Genomic DNA, 20943 nt, shown 5'->3' with positions numbered 1-20943 from the left:
ACGGCACTCACTCTAGCCTGGGCAACAGAGTGAGACTCTGTCTCAAAATAAATAAATAAATAAAATAAAATAAAAATAAAAATAAAAAAGAAAGAAATCTGCCGTGGGTTTCACGGGGCTACAGCCAAGACGCCGGCAGGTCTGCACCCTTCCTGGAGACTGAGGAGGCTGTTCCATGCTTTTTCCGGCTCCCAGGGGCTGCCCACATTCCTTGGCTTATGGCCCTGTCCTCACAGCCAGCAATGATCCACCGAGTCTGCCGCTCCTGCCTCCCTCTGCCACTTTTACAGACCCTCGTGATTACACTGGGCCCACCAGATAATCCAGGACAACTTCCCTTTCTAAGGGCAATTGATTAGCAACTTCATCATCTGCAACCTGAATTTCCCTTTGTCACGCAATCTCACATATTCATAAGTTTAGGGGATTAGGCTATAGATCTCTTTGGGGAGGGGGTATTATTCTGCCTGTCACAAATAGAATGCTCCCTTCACAAAACACGACAAGCAATCAGATCCAAAAGGTGGATTCATTAAGTGATTCAGTCACTTAATTTATTAAGCGATTTAGCTAATCTGCCTGGCTACAAATTGGATAACCGCAGTCTTTTGCATGACACAAATACTGGATCTAATGTACAGCTGTCACCTGGCCCAACCCAGAACCCAGGAACAGATTTTGATATTGAAGATTGATACTGAAGACTGAAGATTTGACATTGGCCTTAAATATCCAAACTGAAACTCAAAAGACTGAACTTAGCAATGTGAACACTGAACAAGTCTTGGAACAGGTGGCACAGAGACCCAAACTGACTTTCTACTGTGGACACTCAGCCCGGTCCCACAGCTGCAGGGGGACCCTAACCTCCCAGGCCTCGGAACGGCTGACTCAGGTACAGACGTGCTCAAACTTTTCCTTACCCAGTGGCCCTCACCCGTCCCCAGGAAGTAGTCTAAGCTACTCCAGTTTTTCCATGAGTAATGTTTCATTTGAAACAGAAACCCAAACAAAATTACTTTCTCTAGCTAAAAATGAACCTGCTCTAGAAAGCAAAATTCAATTAGGCATTACAGAAATGGACTATGAATACTGGTTTTGAAACCCTGGGGAGTCTGTTCTTGGCTAGCAGTGAAATTCAAACAGCAGGGCTTTCCTGACTCCACCTGGAATCCCCCGAGTCTTAGCTCAGTTCCGTGGAAATCCAGACGTGGCCTGAATTCTCGAGTACCCAACGTCTAGCGAGTGGACTTACTCACGTGGGGCAACATTTAAAACTGGATTGTATCTTGAGTAAAGGCAGAAAGGGCCAACAATATTATCTCTATTGAATGTAGCTGATTGTGAAGGTCCCTAGAGTTTGCAATTCTCTGCCTTTTATACATGAAGACATGAAACTCGTGTGAGTGTGAGCATATTAAAAAGTGTAAAAACGGCAGGCAGAGACGTGTCTCCAGTCTTCTGACCGCCACCAAAAGGCGCCTCAGCAGAAGTGAGCCGGAGACCAGGCTGTGTGGGAAACGAAAGGGATGAGCCCATTTCCCAGGGTGGGCTCTTTTGACGACGCAGGGGAACTCAGGAGAAAGCAAGAGCTACCTGCACACCCTCAGCTCAGAAAGCCCAGCCTCTTGCTGTCACGGCAACTGCCAGCCAGGCCACCGCAGCACTCAGGGCGACTGGTTATAACCTCCTCCCCTCCTTCCAGACCCTGCATCCTGCAATGAATGCTTCAGAGAGTGCAAAGCTGGGCCCAGAGAGATGCTGCGGACCGGACCGGGCCTGGAAGTTAAAAGGCCCAGGGTCTGGCTGCAGCTTCACCTGACTCAACAGGTGACTGGGCACACCCTTCCTTCAGCACCGACCGTCTACACTGAGTGACTTCTCCAACCCCACTCCCCACAGCGCAGACCCCCACGGGAGCCAGCGCACGGGCCCACGACACAAGCAGGTCAGGGTGGGCCTGCTCCTCCCCCCAGCACACGTGTGACGTGCAGCCCAGGACCTAAGCCTCTGGGTCCTTACCCATAGGATGGAGGTGACGCTGCCCGCTCCAGTGATGCCAGTCAAGAGGAAACGCGGTGTGGGACCCTCAGTGAGCCCTGAATGAACGACAGCAGTGCCATTTCCTTCTCTGGCCCCACGCGGATGTTGCTCTACCCACCTGAATTGCCTTTTTCCAGCCAGGCTCTCCGGAGCCTGGGGGCTCTTGCAAGACCCTGCTGAAGTTCCCTCTCCTCCGAGCGTTCGAGAGAGAACGTGGCCGAGCACCCAGCACAGAGGCCCACGCAGCTCTCCACGGCATCAGCCATTATTATTTCCACACAACCTGGCACTTACCTTTAGACTGACTGAACGTGTTCCTAAGAACTCACTTTGTCGCCTTGATTAGAGCGTAAGCACACGTTGGACAGAGTTCCTCTGTCCAGCTGAGGCCCACGCTCGACGAATTCCTAGTGAACTGACCGGATCAGACTCTTTCAGACGTGGAAGACACAGGTAGGCTTGTCCAGCGAAGGGACAGCTAAGGGCGAGCGCTACTTCACAGGAAGGACAATTAACGGTCCTTTGCCTTTAACAGCCAGTGCACACGTCCTCTCCTTCACAAGGACCACAGCGCCTGCCCAAGGTAGCACTTCCCAGCCTCTTTCACACAAACTGCACAGACAATGCGGTAATATTTGCAAGGCATCCCTGGGGTGCTTCCCGATGCTTCCAGAGGGCAGCTGACCCACGTCCTGCCCAGCCACGTTGGGGATCCAGAGCGGAGGGGTTCAATGCCTTAGAATCCCCACAGTCCCTGTGGGAAGCTGTGACCCAAGGCAAGAACCTGGTAAGTGACAGAAGCAGGATCTGACCCCAAGGCTGCGCGTCGCAGGTCTCCCCCCACTCCCCCAGGTGCTGCAGGCTAAGGGCACTTGCGGTGCCGCTTCTCCGCTTCCTCTGTATTTAATTTAGCAAAGGCCTTGCTGCAAATGCCAGCCCATCCAGACCGTGCTGACAAACGGTCCGAGTGACCCGAGGTTTCAGGGAGTGCCCACTCTGCGTGGAGTGACGCTTGGTAGGACCACAGATCGGGAAACAGGGACAGGCTCATTTGCTAAGGGCCTTCCCACCGGGAAATGCGCGTGCTGGAGAGCCCCCTTTAACAAGGAAGACTTAGGAGTTTTGTCCCCTTAGTGCTTCAAAATAGTTTGGACCTACTGTGGAGGGCAAAGGAGAGCCGAGGAATACTGAGAAGGTCCTGAAGGCTGTACCTGCCCTGGGTTTAAACAGAGCCAGGCTCGGCTCCTGGCCTTGTTATCGCCATCTCAGCCTCTGTGGGTGAGTCACTCTACCGCTCTGTGCTTGAGTCTCCCAGCTATAAAATGGGAACAAAAACAACAGCACTCCGTCCTGGAGTTACGGTGAGGATGGGACACACAGCATGTAAAATACCAGCCCAGCGGCGGCCCGTGGGTTCTCAGTAAGTGACGGCTGAGTGTTAGGCGCCCCTTCTCGGGGGATACCGACACTTGGGGGCTCTTTCACGTAATTTCTCTTGTGGTAACTAAACGTATTCTCTTTTGCAGACAAGTACACGGAGTATCGAGAAAACTCCACGGCGCACTGTTATGCACCATCACTACACTGCACCAGGCCGAGTCACCACCACCACCAGATCCCAGCCGCTTTCTTCGAGAGACTCTGAACAGAGGAGCATCCAACAGAGAACACTGCTCACCTTCCGATCTTGAACACTGACTGAGGCCCTCGCCCAGGCACCCACAGCAGCCCAAGGGACTTCCCAAAGGGAGGAATGACCCAGGAAGATGGCAGAGAGCTTCCTGCCTGAGCCAGGCCCGTCAGCAGGCATTCATTACGTATTTGTACACACTGGACTCCTCCCTCTCCCTCACCACCCCCACTTTCTTTCTTTCTCTCTCTTTTTTTTTTTTTTTGAGAGACAGTGCCTCCTCTGTTACCCAGGCTGGAGTGCAGGGCCATGATCATAGCTCACCAACAGCCTCAAACTCCTGGGCTCAAGCAATCCTCCAGCCTCAGCCTCCCAAGTGGATGAACTACAGGCACATGCCACCACGCCCAGCTAATTTTTCTTATTTTTTGCAGAGATGGGGTCTCGCTATGTGGCCCAAGCTGGTCTTGAACTCCTGGGCCCAAATGATCCTCGTTGGCCTCCTTAAGCACTGAGATTACAAGTGTGAACCCCGTGCCTGGCCCCCTCCACTTTCTATCCCACCACTAACCTGTTAATTTTGTCCTGAAATATCTGTTAAATCTGCCCACTTCTCCCCATATCTCACTTGGGTATGAAGCAAAAGCTTCATACCTGGTCTCCCCACATCACCAGGGCAATGCCAACGGTGTCCTTCCTAGTAGCGGCCTGAGAGCTGGCTGTTAAATATTCAGGAATTCCACGAGAGCTGGTTGTTAAACTATAGTGGCTTAAAATCAGCCCTGGGGGGGGGTAGTGAAGGTGGGTTGGGGTGTTCTTCCCAGACAGTTGGTTTCCCAGCAAGCCACTCCCCGCCTAGACCCTTCCAGTGTGTCCCTGCGGTCAGAGCGCACCTGCCTCCAACAGCTCCCCCGGGCTCCTCCATCAGAACACAACATCCTCAGTGGACACTGCAGGGCCTGCCTCGCCTGCCTCTCGCCTTCCCCCAGCCGGCCCCGCACAGATCCCCCGTCCTCCCAGCCCCACTGGCCTTCAGTCCTGCCACCCACAGGGACCTCTCAGCAGGCCGCTGCCTCCACCTGAACTTCTTCCCACCTTCTGCCCAGCTACCTTCTGCCAATCCCTCAGCTCTCAGCTCAAGCGCCTCCTCCTTGGGGAAGCCCTCGACCCTGACTGACCCCAGCCCTGGCATGAGGTCTCCATGCACTGGGTCCCTCTCCCAATGGCACTGACCACTGCCAGGAACTGACATTTATAGCTAGTTGATTAACAGCTGTTCCCTTCTCCAAAAAAGGTCTGTTTTAACCACCATCCGAGCCATAATAGACATTCAATAAATATTCACGGGTTGACAGAGTGAATGATTTTGTGCACCTAACACACAGACAGCATCAGGTATTTGCTACGAGAGAGCGGAAGGCACTCCAAGGCCAGACGCAGCCTGCCTAAGCAGGAACGCAGAGCCTCGGCCGGACGCACCCTGCACACAGACGGAGAGGCGCGTCCCCGGCAGGCCACGGGAGCCTCACTGAGGGAATTCGTGGAGGAACCAATTCCCACGGAACGAGGCCATCCCAGACAGGTCTGCGGAGGAGGTGGCCCAGAGCAGGTCCTGGAGGAATGTGTAGGACTGATGTACAGGTGGGGGAGGAGGGGCCGTCCCGGACAGAGCGCTCAGCAGAGCAACCCCCTGGCAGCAGACCGAGGGGCACTGATGGAAAGACAGGCCCGGACAGGCTGGGAGGGGCTCAAATGGCAGGAAGAGAGGTCTGGCTTCTGGCTTTTTTAAAACTAAAGAATTAATGTTTTTGAACAGGGCAAGGAACCAGAAAGCCGCTATTGCAAAACTAATCAATACGTACACACATTCTTGGGCCTGTATCTATAAAGCCAGAAATAAATTCCATCTGGCAACAGCTCTGCAAGCCCAGTGAGCAGATGAAGGCCGTGTGGAGCCCAGGATGACAGACGCACATGGGGATGAAACTTCTTTTTGAAGGAAACCGGGATGTCTCTAGCTAAGCTGACTCGAAAGGCACTAGCCTGGCTAGAAGCAGCCCAGCCCAATATACATACAGCCATAGAATTATCTGGCCCTTCTGCTTTAATGCCAGGCCCCAGACTAGACTCTGACCAGGACAAATTTGAGGCAATTTACTGCTCAGGCCCCCTCAGCTGCAGGGTTTGCTGGAATTCTGGTTTCCAAGCTGGGTGTGAGACTGTTACCCTGGCTCCCATGTTCCTTCAGGGACTGCTCCATCCACTCAGAGCTGACGGGGCACAGGGAAGGGCCTAAGGTGTCTTTTAACTAAACGACACAGGAGGATGAGTATCCGGAATGACCCTCTGACCTCGCTGGCCTGCAGCCACAATGACCTTCTCTCCTCACTGCAGCCAGCTTCACAATTTGCCATCCCTTTAGACAAATGCTCAACAGCCCTTGATTCAAAAACAGGTGCCTTCCAGGGTACACAAAACATTTGAAAGATATCCCATGTTCAAGGATTAGAATTAATATTAAATGTCCCTATTGGCCGGGCGCGGTGGCTCATGCCTGTAATCCTCGCACTCTGGGAGGATAGCTTGAGCTCAGGAGTTCGAGACCAGCCCAAGCAAGAGCGAGACTCCCATCTCTATTAAAAATTGAAAGAAATTGTATGGACAGCTAAAAATATATATAGAAAAATTAGCCGGGCATGGTGGCGCATGCCTGTAGTCCCAGCTACTTGGAAGGCTGAGGCAGGAGGATCGCTTGAGCCCAGGAGTTTGAGGTGGTTGTAAGCTGGGCTGATGCCACTGCACTCTAGCCAGGGCAACAGAGTGAGACTCTGTCTCAAAAAAAAAAAAAAAAAAAGTTCCTACTACCCAAAGTGATCTACAGATTCAATGCAATCCCTATCAAAATAACAATGACATTCTTTTTTCTTTTTCTTTTTTTGGGAGAGGGGAAGAGAGGGAGGGAGAGGAGGAGGGAGAGGGAGATTAACAATGACATTCTTAAGGTAAAAAGGAAAAGCAATCCCAAAATTCTTATGAAACCACAAAATACCCCTAATAGCCAAAGCAATCCTCAGCAAAAAGAACAAAGATGGAGGCAACATACTACCTGACTTCAAAATATACTACAAAGCTATAGTAACAAAAACAGTGTGGTATTTTCATAAAAACAGACACAGAGACCAATGGAACAGAATAGAGAACCCAAAAGAAAATCCACACATTTACAGCCAACTCATTTTCAACAAAAGTGCCAGGAACATACGATCGGGAGAGGACGGTCTGTTCCATACATGGTGCTGGGAAAACTGGATATCCACACACAGAAGGATGAAACTAGATCCCTATCTCTCACCAGATATAAAGACCAACTCAAAATGGGCTGAAGACTTAAACGTAAGACCCAAACCTATGATACTACTATAAGAAACACAGGGGAAATGTTTCAGGACATTAGTCTGGGAAAAGATTTTATGGATAAGACCTTAAAAGTACCGGTAACAAAAGCAAAACTAGACAAATGGGATTATATCAAACTAAAAAGCTTCTGCCCAGCAAGGGAAACAATCAACACAGTGATGAGAAAAATCTACAGAACAGGAGAATTTGCTAACTATCCATCCAATAAGAGATTAATACCCAGAATATATAAGGAACTCAAACAACTCAACAGAAAAAAAAAAAAAAACCTTAAATGATCGAATTTTTTAAAATAGGCAAATGATCTCAAAAGCCATACAAATGACCAACAAGTATATGAAAAAATGATCAACATTACTAATCATCAGGAAAATGTAAATCAAAACCACAATGAGATCGTCTCCACCCAGGTAAAATGGCTATGATCAAAAAGACAAAAAATAACAAATGCTGGGGAGGATGCAGAGAAAGGGGAATTATTCTACACCGTTGGTGGGAATGTGAATTAGCGCAGCCATTATGGCACACAGTGCAGAGGTTCCACAAACAACTAAAAATAGAAATACCGTGTGACCCAGCAATCCCACTACTGGGTCCATATCTAAAGGAAAGGAAATCTGTATATTGAAGAGATATCTGAACTCCCATGTTTATGGCAACACTATTCACAATGGCCAAGTTATGGAATCAAACCTAAGTGTCCATTAACGAATGAATGGATGAAGAAAATATAATATATATGCAGAATGGACTATTATTCAGCCATAAAAAGAATGAAATCTTGTCCTTTGCAGCAACATGGATAAGCCTGGAGGACATCAGGTTAAGTGAAATAAGCATAGAAAGATAAATATCGCATGTTCTCAGCCAAAACAATTGATCTCACAGAAGTAGAAAGTAGAATAGGGGTTACCAGGGGCTGGGAAGGGGGGAGGGATGAAGAAATGTTGGTTAATGGGTACAAAATCACAGATAGAATAAATTCTAGTCTTCTATAGAACAGCAGAGTGACTACAGTTAACAATAATTTATTGCATATTTCAAAATAGCTAGGGGAGGATTTTGAATGTTCACAGCACATTCAGAATGATAAATAGGTATGCCAAGTACCCTGAGTTGACCATTACACATCATATATGTGTATCGAAATATTACATGTACCCCATAAATATGCACAATTATGGTCAATTAAAAATAAAAAACAAAAAAAATGCCATCCTTCAAGGACTTCAGAGGGTCTGAATTTTGGGCAGGAAGTTAATTTTGATCTATTTAGTAAGGATTCCCCAGAGCAATGGTCTCCAAATTGGATGTATGTACCCCAGGTGCTACCCAAGACTGGAATCCAAAACAATGAAAAAGAAATTAAGCTTTTCTAATATTAACTCTACAGTATTCTCCTTAGATCATTTTTCAGAAGGTCACATGCCATGTCTGGTACTCGAAGTATCTCGGGGAAAGTAGGCATTCCACACAGCAAGCGGTGGACAGGAGTCTACAGAAACATGTTGCAGGTTACGTGTGCCCCACTTAGGCAGAGATATGGATTGTATTATCCAACTGTAGTAAGAAAATTCATAGAATGAATAAGTAACTTAAAGAGATTCCTGCAGAGAATTTTAGCACATATAACACCTGCACAGCAAACATGAATACGGGAGAATGAGGCACTTCTGGCGTGAGAAACTAAAGTCGGACACATAAGGTATAAAAACGAGGATATAGTCAGATTGAAAAAAAAATCAGTCCAAGTAATTCGAAATTATAAAAATTATTTTAGAAATATAAATTTTCATCAACACCCTTAATGATAATTGTCACTTTCATGTGGATCTGTGTAATTCATGCTGTGTGGTATTGCAAACAATATGAGGAAGACATCATAATTAGCAAATATTTTAAAATATTTTATTTATTTATTTTTTTTGAGACAGAGTCTTGCTCTGTTGCCCAGGCTAGAGTGCCGTGGCATCAGCCTAGCTCACAGCAACCTCAAACTCCTGGGCTTAAGCAATCCTCCCGCCTCAGCCTCCCAAGTAGCTGGGACTACAGGCATGTGCCACCATGCCCGGATAATTTTTTTTCTATATATATTTTTAGCTGTCCAGATAATTTCTTTCTATTTTTAGTAGAGACGGGGGTCTCACTCTTAGTCAGGCTGGTCTCGAACTCCTGACCTCGAGCAATACTCTCGCCTCGGCCTCCCAGAGTGCTAGGATTACAGGCGTGAGCCACCACACCCGGCCGTGAGTAAATTTTTTAGATATTTTTAAATATTATTCTCATCCTTTAATTTTGTTTTGTATTTTTGTATGTTTTATAACATGTATCAGTACATATTAGTACATGATATTCTATTGCTACCATAGATAATACAATTTAAAATATATATAATTGGGGTTGAGAGCTTAACATTTTCTTTTTTGTTTTGGTTTTTTTTTGAGACAGGGTATCACTTTGTTGCCCGGACATGAGGGCAGGGGCATGATCATAGCTCACAGCAGCCTCAAACTCCTGAACTCGAGTGATCCTCCTGCCTAAGCCTCCCGAGGAGCTGAGACCACAGGTGCGCACCACCACACCTGGCTAACTTTTCTATTTTTTGTAAAAATAGGGTCTGCCTATGTTGTTCGGGCAGGTGGGTCTTGAACTCCTGACCTCAGGTGATCCTCCCATGTCGGCCTACCGGAGCGCTAGGATTACCAGTGTGGGCCACCATGTGTTTTTACTATGTATTTACGGGCGTATTCAGTAGAGCTTGGGAACCACTGACCTGCAGAGTCAGCTTAGCAGTCCTGAATCCCCTTCCCAGTCCTCCTGCCCACTCTCTCCCGAGACCACCAAGGCTACAGGCGAGCCCGGCCACACATTCAGCACAGCTGGGTGGACGCGTAGAGGAGGGGTCTGCCTTCCCACCCCACCTCTCCCCAGGCTACGCGCTCCATGGAGCCCCTACCTGATTGTGCCATCGGATGACATTTCCAAATCCCCCTGTCCCAAGCCGTTCTTTCATTTCCCAGGCCCCACATGTCTGGGTTGGCAGGGAAGGTGACCAGCTCATACTGATGCCGTGCTAACTCTGCAAGCAATTTGGGGTAGGGGACAAAGGGTTAAACAATTGAAAGGTACACTTTAAAAGAACTAAAAGAATATGAACGTTCCTAACACAAAGAAATGTTAAATGCCTGAGGAGGGTGGATACTCCAATTACCCTGATTTGATTTATATTCTACGTATCGAAACATCACATTGTACCCTATAAAGATATACAACTAGCTTTACCCATCACTAAAAATTCAAGTTGTTAAAATAAAACTGTAATTGATTTATTTAAAAAAATAATTTTAAAAAATGCTGATGCATATAAAGTACTGGGAATAGTTCCTGGCACATAGAAAACTGTAGTGAACATCAGCCCTCAAAAAAACCTTTAACTGTTTAAAAACGAAAAGTTAGGATTAAGGAAAAACGGAGCTCAACGGGCTGGAAAGGCTAAGAAATATCATCGCTCTTAGACGGGAGAGAAGAAAAAGCAACCGGTTTTCATTTTGTAAATAAACCAGTTTGCCCACACTTTGTGGCAAACTTCCGTCCCTCCCCACCGCAGGCGCCAGGCGGGGAGGGCGACGCGGGGCTCCGGGAGGCTTGCGAGCCCCCGCGGCCGCGTCTTTGCGGTCCCGAGAAGCACGGCCCTCCCGAAGCCCCCGCCTGGGCGGGCGCGCGGCGCGGGGTCTGCGGGCGGCACCTGGGCCACCGCGCGGGGCTCACCTGCGGGGGGAGGCGGGCGGGCGCGAGGCTGGGGGCTCCGGCGCCCCCTGCGCACATCAGGACGCGGGAATCGCGAACCAGCCGCCCCGCGCGACTTCCTCACGCACTTCCTGCTCCGACGTCACGGAGCTCGTGGGCCACGGCCGGCTCTTAAAGGGGCCGCGCCGGCTTGGTCCGGCTGCGCGAGCCGCACGTGCTCCCGGGGCCGCCGCGCAGGTGGCTGCCGAGGTGTCGGGTCGGTGGGGACCCCGCGTGGCTGCGGGACAGTCTGGTGGGAACCGGGAAGCCTGTGCCTACCGAGAGACAAGAACAGCCCTAAAATGAGCCCTAATGCGCGCGCGTTCTCTCCCAACGAGTGGCCTTTGCCTCCTGTCCTCGTCGCTCTCCTGGCCCCTGGGCGCCTTGGCTCGGTGTGGAGGAGGACAAATCTGTGAACTAAAATAAAATCTTAAGGCCCCCCCACCCCCAACAGCTGACTACGGACCCCTTCCTGGCCAAAGGAATATCCTAAAACTAAATTGTCTGCCAGGAGGAAGGAGGTCACACATGCCTCATTATGCCCCCTCCCTTCTTGGGGACATCCTTTGTAACCCAGTAACAGGCCTAAGGGTGTGCAAGACACACCTGCAGGTCGTCCCTTTACACAACAAATACATGTCCCTTGGCTTATCTCTGACACAAACAGCTCCTGTGTTAGAACATTCCAGGCCTTTAGACAAAGCTTCATGTCTTTAACCAGTTACAAGACAAAGAATCTTTAAACCCACCTATCTATCACCTGTAAGCCACCCCCTCTTCGAGATGGTCCACCTTTTCAGGCCAAACCAATGTATGCCTGCCACGTATTGATTTATGACTTTACCTGTAACCCCTGTCTCCCTGACATGTATAAAACCAAACTGGAACCTGGCAACACTGAGTCCGCTTACTCAAGGCTTCTTGGGCGTGGCTCACTATGGACCAGAGCAAGAAAGTCAGCCACGAAAGAGTGGTTGAAATTTAGTGAGTCTTTATCAGCTGGCCCGCAGCACGCTCTCCGGCAGGGAATCCCGCCGAGCTCGGAGTGGGGTCCTGAGCACGGGTTTTGTGACAACTTATATATTTTTTACCATTGCACCCTATGGAACATTAAACGTATACACCTTGGGACATCTTAGGCAACAATTTCCAGCTTTAAGGTTATGAGATCACGTAAAGACCCTCTGGTCCTATTTGATTAACTATTTTAAACAATCGAGTAAAAAGTAAGCAAATTTACAAAAGCAGATAGCATTAGTTAGAACAAAGTACAATTTTCTACAACCTAAATAAGTATTGTAAAATTTAACTGTATATAGCTGGGCAGTATTTGTTAAATTGACTCCCCCTTCCCTTGGACCTAGGAACTGCCTTAGGTCACTTTGATTATTCACCCATTGTACTATGCTAGCAGATAATCACCAACACAGTTAAAAATCAGGAGACTTTTTCTTTCTTTTCTCTGCATCTGGGGTGGACTCCGGCCTTCCGCCTGACTGAAGAGACCAGAATTTACGTCTGCTAATCACATTCCCCACTGGTTTTTGTTCTGAATTAAATTCTTGATTCTCCATTGCACATACGATGGTAGTGAGTGTGTGTAACACCATTAATTTAACACTGGAATACGCTTTTGTATGTATGACAAGGGACAGTTTAAAATACATGGCCCTATTAACAAAGTGAGTAGGAGAAGTACCAGTGGCCCTGCGAGAGAGGATAATAGTGTGGTCAGCCAGGGAGACCACGAAAAGAGCCCCTCATACCACTTGGTGTTGTGTTTTTTTTTTTTTTTTTTTTTTCCTTTCTCTTACGGAGTCTATTTTGTACTTGGGTTAAACTTTTTTTAAAGACTCCTGAATGGTTTACATAGTAGCAGGTTTCCCCTAGGGCCACACATAATTTTCCTTGTTTAAAGAACAGGAGATCCAGTCTTTGTCTATTTTGTAATATTACATTAGTTAAGGAGTTTAATGATTGTTTTAATTGACTAACAGATTTTTTTAATTTACTTAAATTTAAATTTATTTGTTGGCTTAAGGTTTTTAAAATTTTGGTTATTAGTAACAAGGGCAGTAGTTTTTATTGCCACTGATCCAGCAATATCTAATTTAATCAGCAATGGAATTAGTACGGGGGTGGCTCGTTTTACTCACCACGGTGCTGTTACATATAGGTGTTTTTTCCCGCTATTTCCCGTATAAAAATACACCTGCGGTATTATATGAGCCAATATGTAGAGGTCATGATCTTGAAAGATTATAGAGGGGTGTATACATGGTGTTGTCCCTGTAGTACATGTAAATTAAGTTCCATTTGGGGCTACTAGTAGCTGTGGGCTAGTTTTATTAGGAGGATTTATAGTAGTGCTAACTTGGCAAGAGTTTCTGTAGGGCGATTTATTTAGTGGCTATGCTGCGGGATGGAAACAAGTGTCCTGACCTCGTAGATTATTTGGAGTTAATTTTGGGTTTTGTCCCCATTTACATAAATGTATTTTATGTATTTTTTCTGCTGTCATTTTTCGAATTTCTGATTCGTCTGTCCCCAGGCTTATATTCGTACCAATACCTACATAGTAAGGGGGTTCAGGGTTGAGACACAACCAACAGTCTTGGGTAATGTTCGGATTAGTTTGATTAATAAATTTATGTACCGAATCCAATAAGTTCAACAAAGGTTGTTTACGTACGGATTTACTTTGTCGGGAACCGTCAAAGCCGTGGCTCCCATGGTGGGCAAAGGTGGCACATCTGTAGTGGGAGGGGTTAGGGGACTGGGACCAGGACCATGGTAGATTTTTCTATTTGGTCCAGTTGGATTTAGTGGCTTAACAGGGGTCAGTTTCTGGATGGTAAAATACACTCCAGGGTCCTAATGTCCCCCAGTGGTAGCATAATTTTAATTTCCCACGTTTTTCCAGATGACCAAACTTGGTTTTGTCACTTAATAACCTTTATGATTATGGGTGGCATGTCCCCAACCGATCACATCCTGGCTGTGTCGTTACTAACTGAATATCTGAGTCTCTATTGCTCCAGGAAGATAAAGTTTTGCAACCCCACTTGGCACAGCAGTAGCGCCGTCCAGCATGGCAGGAGGAAGGGGCGGTAGAGGGGCATGCACAGTATTGTAAGTCTCAGAGACCTCGCTGCATTGATACATGACCACATCCGTAGGCTGATCGGGGGCCAGCTCACTGGTATCTAATATTAACATCCTTACCCTTTTACCTGGGGTGGGGTTATTATAATTTTTCGCAAACAACGGACACAAATTAAACCTTACTTCCAGTTGACTGATAGTGGTGTTTTAAGTCACCACGTGTCCATTATAGTCGAGTCAGCGTCTATGTGAAGTTCATCGGCTGATGTGGTGTTCCTTGTGTTCCCCAGATCTGGATGATAAGGAGGGTGGTGAGGATGGCCCAGGTACATGGCTTATTTTTACCTTCAGGGGTCCATCTGTACATTGGACCTGCCATGTTTCGTCCTTGTTTGATTTTTTTCCTAAGGCTTTTTTTATATATGAATGATGGATCCAGTGTTTCTTTCTCACAACCTTCACGGCTGTTGGGGTGGTGAGGATAACAGGAAAATGTTCTTCCCACCTGGGTTCCAAAGTAGTGGGGTGTAGCTTCTTTGTCCACACGAGGTCCCCGGGTTGCACCTGGAACATATTTGTTTTAGGGCCAAATTTATTAGAGTTTGACCAAGTTATGGTTTTTTTGCATACAATGTTGCAATGTCTGTAAAGACTTTACAAGTCAAGTCATTTAATTTAGCCAGTATTTTTTTTTTTAATTTAGGAATGAGAGGCGGGGGTCTTTCAAACATTATTTCTTATGGGGTCAAATCCTTCACGTAGGGTGTACATCGTGTTTCTAAAAGAGCAAAGGGCAGGAGGCTCACACAAGTTTTGCCAGTCTCTAGCTTTAGTTTAGTTGAAGCTTTTTTTATGGTCCGATTTATTTTTTTTACCTGCCCTGAACTCTGTGGCCTATATACATGATGTAACTTCCAGTTGATTTTTAGCACCTGAGATAATAACTGAGTTGTTTTGGCGATAAACGCCGGGCCATTGTCAGACCCCAATGCTAAGGGGAGGCCAAATCTGGGAATAATTTAAGTTACTAGTTTTTTTACAACTACTTGTGCTGTCTCTGATTTCATAGGAAAAGCTTCTGCCCATCCAGAGAAAGTGTCAACAAACACAAGTAAATACTGGTATCCATAGTTACCTGGCTTTACTTCAGTGAAATCCACTTCCCATTGTTCTCCTGGAACCTGGACCACTTGATGAAGCTGAAAGATATAGTAATCCCTTTGGAGAAGTTCAGTTAGCTTGGTGCTTCCAAAGTGGGCACTGTGATGAATCTGTGTAATTAGTTTTTGTCCCAGATGTTTAGGCACTAGAACTCAATTATCCGGAAGATGTTTCCAGTCATCTGGGGTTTTTTTTTACCTTTAAAGTTTTTCCCAATTTAATTTCTTCCTTCGTATAATTGTGGGACCTAGGCAAGAGCCACTCAGGCAGCATGGGGAGGATCTGAAGTGGCCCTCCTGGTTATTGTGTGACTTTTTTAGCTGTCACGTCTGCAAAGGCATTTTTCTCTTGCTACTGGGGAATTAGTAGTTTGGTGTCCTTTATAGTGAATAATAGCCACCTTTTTTGGTAGCCAAAGGGTGTCCAGTAGAGCCAGTATTTTAAGCTTATTTTTCATCTTTTTGCCTTTTGAGGTTAGGAGGCCCCGCTCTTGACAGAGCGCTCCATGTATGTGTGTTGTTGTAAATGTATGCCTGTTATTTGTGTAGATGTTAAGAGTTTTGTCCTTTCCCCATCTCAGAGCTTGTGTTAGGGCTATGAGTTCTGCCTTTTGGGCTGAGGTCCCACGTCCCAGAGCCTGTGCCCAGGTAACCCGGTCAGCAGTGACCACAGCTGCCCCTGCACACCTGACTTCTTTAGACGTGTAGCTGCTTCCATCTGTGTATAATTCTTCCTCAGGGTCTGGCCATGGCTGAAGGGTGAGATCTGCCCTCAGATTGGCCAATGACGCCAGTATCTCGTGGCAGTTATGCAGCGGCTCTGCTGGCTCATCATCCGGCAGCAGGGTGGCAGGTTAAGGGCAGTCGTCTTCAGGAAACGAATCCTGGGGGGATCTAGCAACAGCACTTGGTACTGGGTTATGCGTCAGTTGGAAAGTCATCTTTTAGGTGGGCTTTTCAGTAGGGTCTCTACCGAGTGAGGGGCCATTATACACAAGTCCTGCCCCAGAGTGAGTTTAGAGGCTTCTTTCTCCAGGACAGCTGTAGTGGCGATGGCCCACACGCATCCTGGCCAGCCGGAGGCGACTGAGTCTAGCCTTTTAGACAAGTATGCAACCGGTCTATTTCATGGCCCTAACGTTTGGGTCAGGACCCCCTTTGCTATTCCTTGGGCTTCGGCAACATATAACTGGAAAGGCTTGGTTAGCTTGGGCAGTTTCAGTGCAGGGGCGTTTACAAGCGCCTGCTTGAGATTCTCAAAAGCTTTAGACTCAATTTTAGTCCAGACTAGGGTGTCTCCCCCCCCCCAACCCCGTCGGCATACAGGGGTTTCACTGTCTCAGCGAACTTGGGGAGCCAGAGCCTACAGTATCCCACTGCCCCCAGAAACTTGCGCACTTGTCTCTTAGTTTGGGGCTGTGGGATCTTTAGCTTCAATCCTACCGATAGAGAGAGTTCTCTTTTCTTTTCTTAGCTCATAATCCAGACAAGTTGCAGTCTGGATGCACTGCTGGGCCTTTTTAGCTGAAACCTGGTATCCCAGTTGGGCCAATTCCAACGGTAAGTCCTCAGTTTTCCTTCTGCACGTGGCACAGTGCTCCGTGGCTAGGAGATCACCCACGTACTGCGGGAGTTACTCCTGGGTGCTTCTGTCTAAAATGAGCTAGGTCCTGACTTAGAGCCTCCTCAAACAGGGTGGGCGAGTTTTTGAAGTTTTGTGGCAATCTTGTCCAAGTCAACTGTCCAGAATACCCTTCCCCTGGGTCAGTCCATTTAAAAGCAAAAATGGGTTGACTTACTGTGGATAGGGGAAGTGAGAAGGAGGCATCTTTCAGATCCAATACAGTGTAGACACAATGGCCTGGGGGCAACAGGCTCGGAAGCGTATATACAGGTTAGGCACAATCGGATGAATGGTCTCAATCTTTTTGTTAACTTCCCAGAGGTCCTGTACTGGCCGATGGTCATCAGTCCCTGGTTTCTGGACCGGGAGCAGGGGAGTATTCCAAGCCAACTGGCAAGGAACCAAAATACCCGCCTCACAAAGTCTCTTAACGTGGACTGCAATTTCTTTCTGAGACTTCAGGCTTATGGGGTATTGTCTTACCTGAACAGGGGTGGCAGAACTAGTTAGTTGTACCACAACAGGAGGCCTGTGTCTCGCCAGTCCAGGTAGATTGGTTTCTGCCCATACCCCAGGAATCTTGAATTGTAGTTCCTGTAACAATGGGGTGGTCTCGCGAGGAGACATCTCAGTTTCCATCAATATATACTCTTCTGACAGTGGGCACGTTAGTCAAATCTCCCCTGGGCGTGTTGGAAGCTGCTGATTAAAGGAAAGGTTAACCCCATCATCTTGGAAGGAAATAGTGGCTTTTAGCTTCTGCAACAAGTCCCTGCCCATCAGCGGATAGGGCCAGTCAGGCATTACTAAAAAAGAATGAGTGATTGTTCCTGCCCCTAAGTTAGTGATTTTTGGTTGAGTCCATGGGTAGGCTTTTGTTTTTCCTGTTGCCCCCTGTATCATCATGGTATCCTTCGAAAGAGGGCCTTCCTCCTCTTGTAGTACAGAAAAAGATGTCCCTGTATCTACCAGGAACTCAATGGGTTTGCCCCCAATTTGTAATGTCACCTTCGGCTCCCGGGTCTCATGAAGACGGAGCCCCGGCCTCCTTATGTGCTGTCCTCTAATAGGACAGCTGCAGACGGTTTCCTCCCCTCTGCCGCAATTCCATGGGGGCATTCACGTTTCCAAGGCCCGGATTCTTTGCAGTACGCACATTAGTGGGGATCCAGGGTGCTCCTTCCCTTTCCTCTGGGTCTCCTCCGTCCTCCCTCTTCCTTAGTTTCTACTGTTTGGTTTCCTGACATTGCAGTTACCAACGTGTTTGTCATTTTTTAGTTTGTACTGCTCCAGGATCCTCCTGGTTATTGTAAATCTTCTGGGCAATCTCCACTAATTTAGACAGCAACTTTCCCTTGAACCCTTCTAGCCTCTGTAGCTTTCTCCTAATGTCTGGGGCCAACTGGGTAGCAAAAGCAACATTAACGGCCCACCTATTCCCAGGTGCTTCAGGATTTATAGGGGTATGCAAACGATATGCCTGGAAAAGGCATTCAAGGAAAGTAGCCGGGGCCTCCGTGGGCCCCTGTACAGTCTCGTTTCCTTTGATAGGTTAGTGGGCCTTTTTGCTGCTGCTTGTATACCCAGGAGCAGAGTCTGGCGATATTGGTCTAGAGCCATCCTACCTTGATCCTCATTAGGATCCCAGCCAGGTCAAACAGAAGGGAATCGGGCCTGGATGCGAGTAGGGTCGGTGGTGGGCTGGCTGTCGGGGCCCAGGACAGCTTTGATTGCTTCTCTCTGGATCTGCTCCCTTTCCTCCTTTGAAGACAGCCTGCAATAGCTGTTGACAATCATCCCAAGTGGGTTGAGTGAGAAAGATTGTCTCCAAGAGAGACATAAGTCCCTGAGGTTTTTCAGAAAAAGAAGGATTTTGATTTTTCCAATTGTGCAAATCACTAGTAGAAAACAGCACATATATCATGAAGGGTGGCCTGTCAAATACAGGGGGAACAGGAGCTTGTCTCAAAGGGCGGATTGGGGCCCCAGGTTGGTACTGAAACCCAGTCCGAGTATGGGGAGGACTCACCGAGCTGTTGGGACTCCTTGGTTCCTCCCCTCGTCCTGCTGAAGACTCCGTCTCACTTTGAATTCAGAAACGGGTTGGGAACTGGGGTCTGAGGCGGGGTGGGGTATACATGGGGGAGGCTTACTCAGCAAGGGGTCTTCAGTTGGTCCTGATAGAACCAGGTACAATGATTTCGACTTTTTTTCCCCTTTTTTCCTGGCCTCACAGGCTTAGATAGCAAAATAGTTCAGGCCTTTCCAGGATGTTTTTTACACAATTGAAGCCACCTGGGGTTATCAAACAGGATATCGCTCCAGATTTGAAGGTAAGGTACTTGGTCTGGATCCCAAGTTGTCCGAAGACTATAGCCTGTACCCAGTTAGCTGTGGCTATCTGGGTAGTTCCCTGATGGGGCCATCCGACCCCAAAGGTGGGCCATTCTTGTTCACAGAATTTTTTTAAATCAAAAGGATTTACAGTATACCCATAGGGCTTGGCCCTCTTCTTAAAATTTTGGAAATTTGAAAGGAAACACTCAAGAGGGTACAAATTTCACATGACCCAGCTTGGCCCATGGTACCAGGTGTAGCAGCTTTATCACGAATAGCAGTTGTTGTAGAAGTTTCTGAAGACACAGTACCAATTGCAACCAGAAGGCCTGTAAAAGACAGTCATACAAACAGAAATTAGTAAGTCGTTTCTGATAGGAGACCGGTGTGTGTGTAGATACAGAAGAGTTCCCAGTATAAATCCTAGTAAGAGAGTTTGCGTAGTGACAGTCGGAAGGTTCGTGACCTGTCCTTCGTCCCCATATAATCCAATGAAGGCTTCCCAGCCACCATTCTCTGCCAGTCAGGGAGTTAGTCGAACTTTTAAAAAGTCCAGCATCCATCCCTGTATGAATTCTCTGCCAAAGTTTTGTCCGCCATCAGCATACTGGATGCATAATGCTGTCCCTAGAACAAAGAAGCCCACCACTCTACCCCAGTTTATCTCATCCCTGAGAAGTTCCTCGGCTATGCGAGTAAATCGTTGCCGTGTCACGACTGGTGAAGTATGTAGGTCTCTTATCAGCAGGTCTCTTAAAACAGGTCAACACCGTGACTCGAGCATGTCCCCCACCCTTTGCATTGCCCTCAGCAGGGGAGTATCAGAGTGACGTCCTAATGGGACAGCATATTCCACCTGTCTCATCTTGTAGTCCAGGAAACCCAGGTCATGCATTTGGTTTCTTTGATTAGCCATTTCCTACTCCCGTGGTGACAATTTCACTGGAAGAGGTACCCCCTTGCATTCATGAATCCACCGAAGATAATACATAAGTCCTTCTGCCAAAAGCCATCTTTGGCAAGGGCGGCATCGATCACAACTAACAGACCCCGGGCGGGGTTCAGTTGGCCGCCCTCTCTGGCCATAAGGTCTGAGATCATTACCTGGATCCCGGCCAGGTTCTACAGTTAGTTCCTTAAAACCCATGATGGAAGGGAAAGAAATCTAGGAAAAATTTCTTCCTGGAAAGGAAAAATACATTAAAAACAAAGTCCGATCGGAACTGTCACTTTGAAAGAGAAAAAGAACACTGGCCCAGTTATAATTCAAAATATATACACAGGCAGGACCTTCAGCGCCGGAGGTGGTTTCCCCCTTGGACAGAGGGCAGTTTGCACAGTGAATTTTTATAACCCATAAATAACAGACCCGGACAGCGACAGAGAAAAATTAGTGGATTTACTGACTAGCAGGAGAAGGAGACAAATGAGAGTTGTTGCTAGGTAAAATAGGTGCCAACGACGGCAACCGGCAAAAATTTCTGTTTTCCATAGTTGCTTCTTGTTACAATAAGGGCAACACTTTTTTCAGATTCCAATTTAAACTTCCCCGGCACAGAGATTTTGGACACGATTTGGTGTACACACCTTCGTGCCATAACGTTTTCTTACAATGACAAGACACAGAGACACAGGGACACAGATTTTTACATAGGGTGGGACGGATCGGACCTGCAGAAACACTAGAGATATCCATGGGAATTCCAAAGAATTATAAAGAATTCACAGGGGAAGTCAAACAAACAATCCAGTGAGCTCTCTTAGGAATGCGCACCCAGCCGGAATGACCTGTAACCGTTGCTGGGGTATTAGGAGCGGTACTCCCACACTCGAGAAGCTTG

The 20943-nt window shown here is 47.4% G+C and overlaps 1 protein-coding gene across 5 annotated transcripts in view; it reads right to left on the bottom strand.

The window, feature by feature from the left end:
* IKBKB (inhibitor of nuclear factor kappa B kinase subunit beta) overlaps positions 1–10928 on the bottom strand; it is a 56095-nt gene extending 45167 nt beyond the window's left edge. For 2 of the 5 annotated variants that reach the window (XM_069485010.1, XM_069485013.1), the window contains exons 1-2: positions 10859–10928; positions 10047–10169 (exon numbers count right to left, since the gene is read on the bottom strand). In XM_069485010.1, the coding sequence (XP_069341111.1) occupies positions 10047–10151 (105 nt within the window). In that variant the 5' untranslated portion in view covers positions 10152–10169; positions 10859–10928. Of the gene's footprint in view, positions 1–10046; positions 10173–10858 lie in introns of those variants that run through there. The other 3 variants (XM_069485011.1, XM_069485012.1, XM_069485014.1) reach the window with 2 other exon arrangements.
* Between the last annotated feature and the right edge of the window lie 10015 nt (positions 10929–20943).

Source organism: Eulemur rufifrons, chromosome 12 (genome assembly GCF_041146395.1).
Source record: "Eulemur rufifrons isolate Redbay chromosome 12, OSU_ERuf_1, whole genome shotgun sequence".
NCBI lineage: Eukaryota > Metazoa > Chordata > Mammalia > Primates > Lemuridae > Eulemur > Eulemur rufifrons.
Note: the sequence above shows the minus strand (reverse complement) of the source record. Positions and strands in the feature narration are given on the sequence as shown.